This window comes from Crocuta crocuta, unplaced genomic scaffold (genome assembly GCF_008692635.1).
Source record: "Crocuta crocuta isolate KB4526 unplaced genomic scaffold, BGI_CrCroc_1.0 scaffold528, whole genome shotgun sequence".
Lineage (NCBI taxonomy): Eukaryota > Metazoa > Chordata > Mammalia > Carnivora > Hyaenidae > Crocuta > Crocuta crocuta.
Genome location: NW_027530010.1, coordinates 489116 through 489591, shown reverse-complemented (window position 1 = coordinate 489591; position 476 = coordinate 489116). Strand labels below are relative to the sequence as shown.

Genomic DNA, 476 nt, shown 5'->3' with positions numbered 1-476 from the left:
TGTTCTTGGAGCTTAGTCTCTGGGGCTTCTGGAGGCGGGCCGTGCAGTCCCAGCTCCGGGAAGGTTCCTGTTGAGAAAACGCCTTCTGGGGACTCCAGCCATGCGTCCAGCAGGTCGGGGGTTCGGAAATCCATTCTGCAGGGAGAGCAGGACCAGGGTGAGGGCGCCCTCCCCCCGGCTCCCGGGTCCCCCGCTCCTCCTTCCGCCCTCGCGCCGCCTCACCCGTCACCGGGGGTCGCGCCTCCGGCCTGACGTGTGGCTCCGACGAACGGCCCGCTCGGTGTTCCCCGCTCCCAGGAGCTCGNGCCGGGCTTGAGCGAGACCGGCCTGGCCCTTCGCGCCTCAGTTTCTCCCAGCGACAGCGAGTCTTCCGCGGGTTCGGGGCCCTTCAGGGAAGGACGGCGACGGCTGTGGCCGAGCACACCGCGTGCCTGCCCTCCGGCCGTTAGCTGCGTCAGGCGAGGCGGGTCCGGGTC

At 70.5% G+C, this 476-nt stretch overlaps 1 protein-coding gene across 1 annotated transcript in view; it reads right to left on the bottom strand.

Annotated features, from left to right (window-relative positions):
• Positions 1-303, bottom strand: part of CREB3L4 (cAMP responsive element binding protein 3 like 4) — a 3891-nt gene extending 3588 nt beyond the window's left edge. Inside the window, exons 1-2 of the mRNA XM_077764113.1 lie at positions 223-303; positions 22-135 (exon numbers count right to left, since the gene is read on the bottom strand). Coding sequence (XP_077620239.1) covers positions 22-134 — 113 coding nt within the window. The 5' untranslated portion in view covers position 135; positions 223-303. The remainder of the gene's footprint in view (positions 1-21; positions 136-222) is intronic.
• Positions 304-476: the final 173 nt, after the last annotated feature.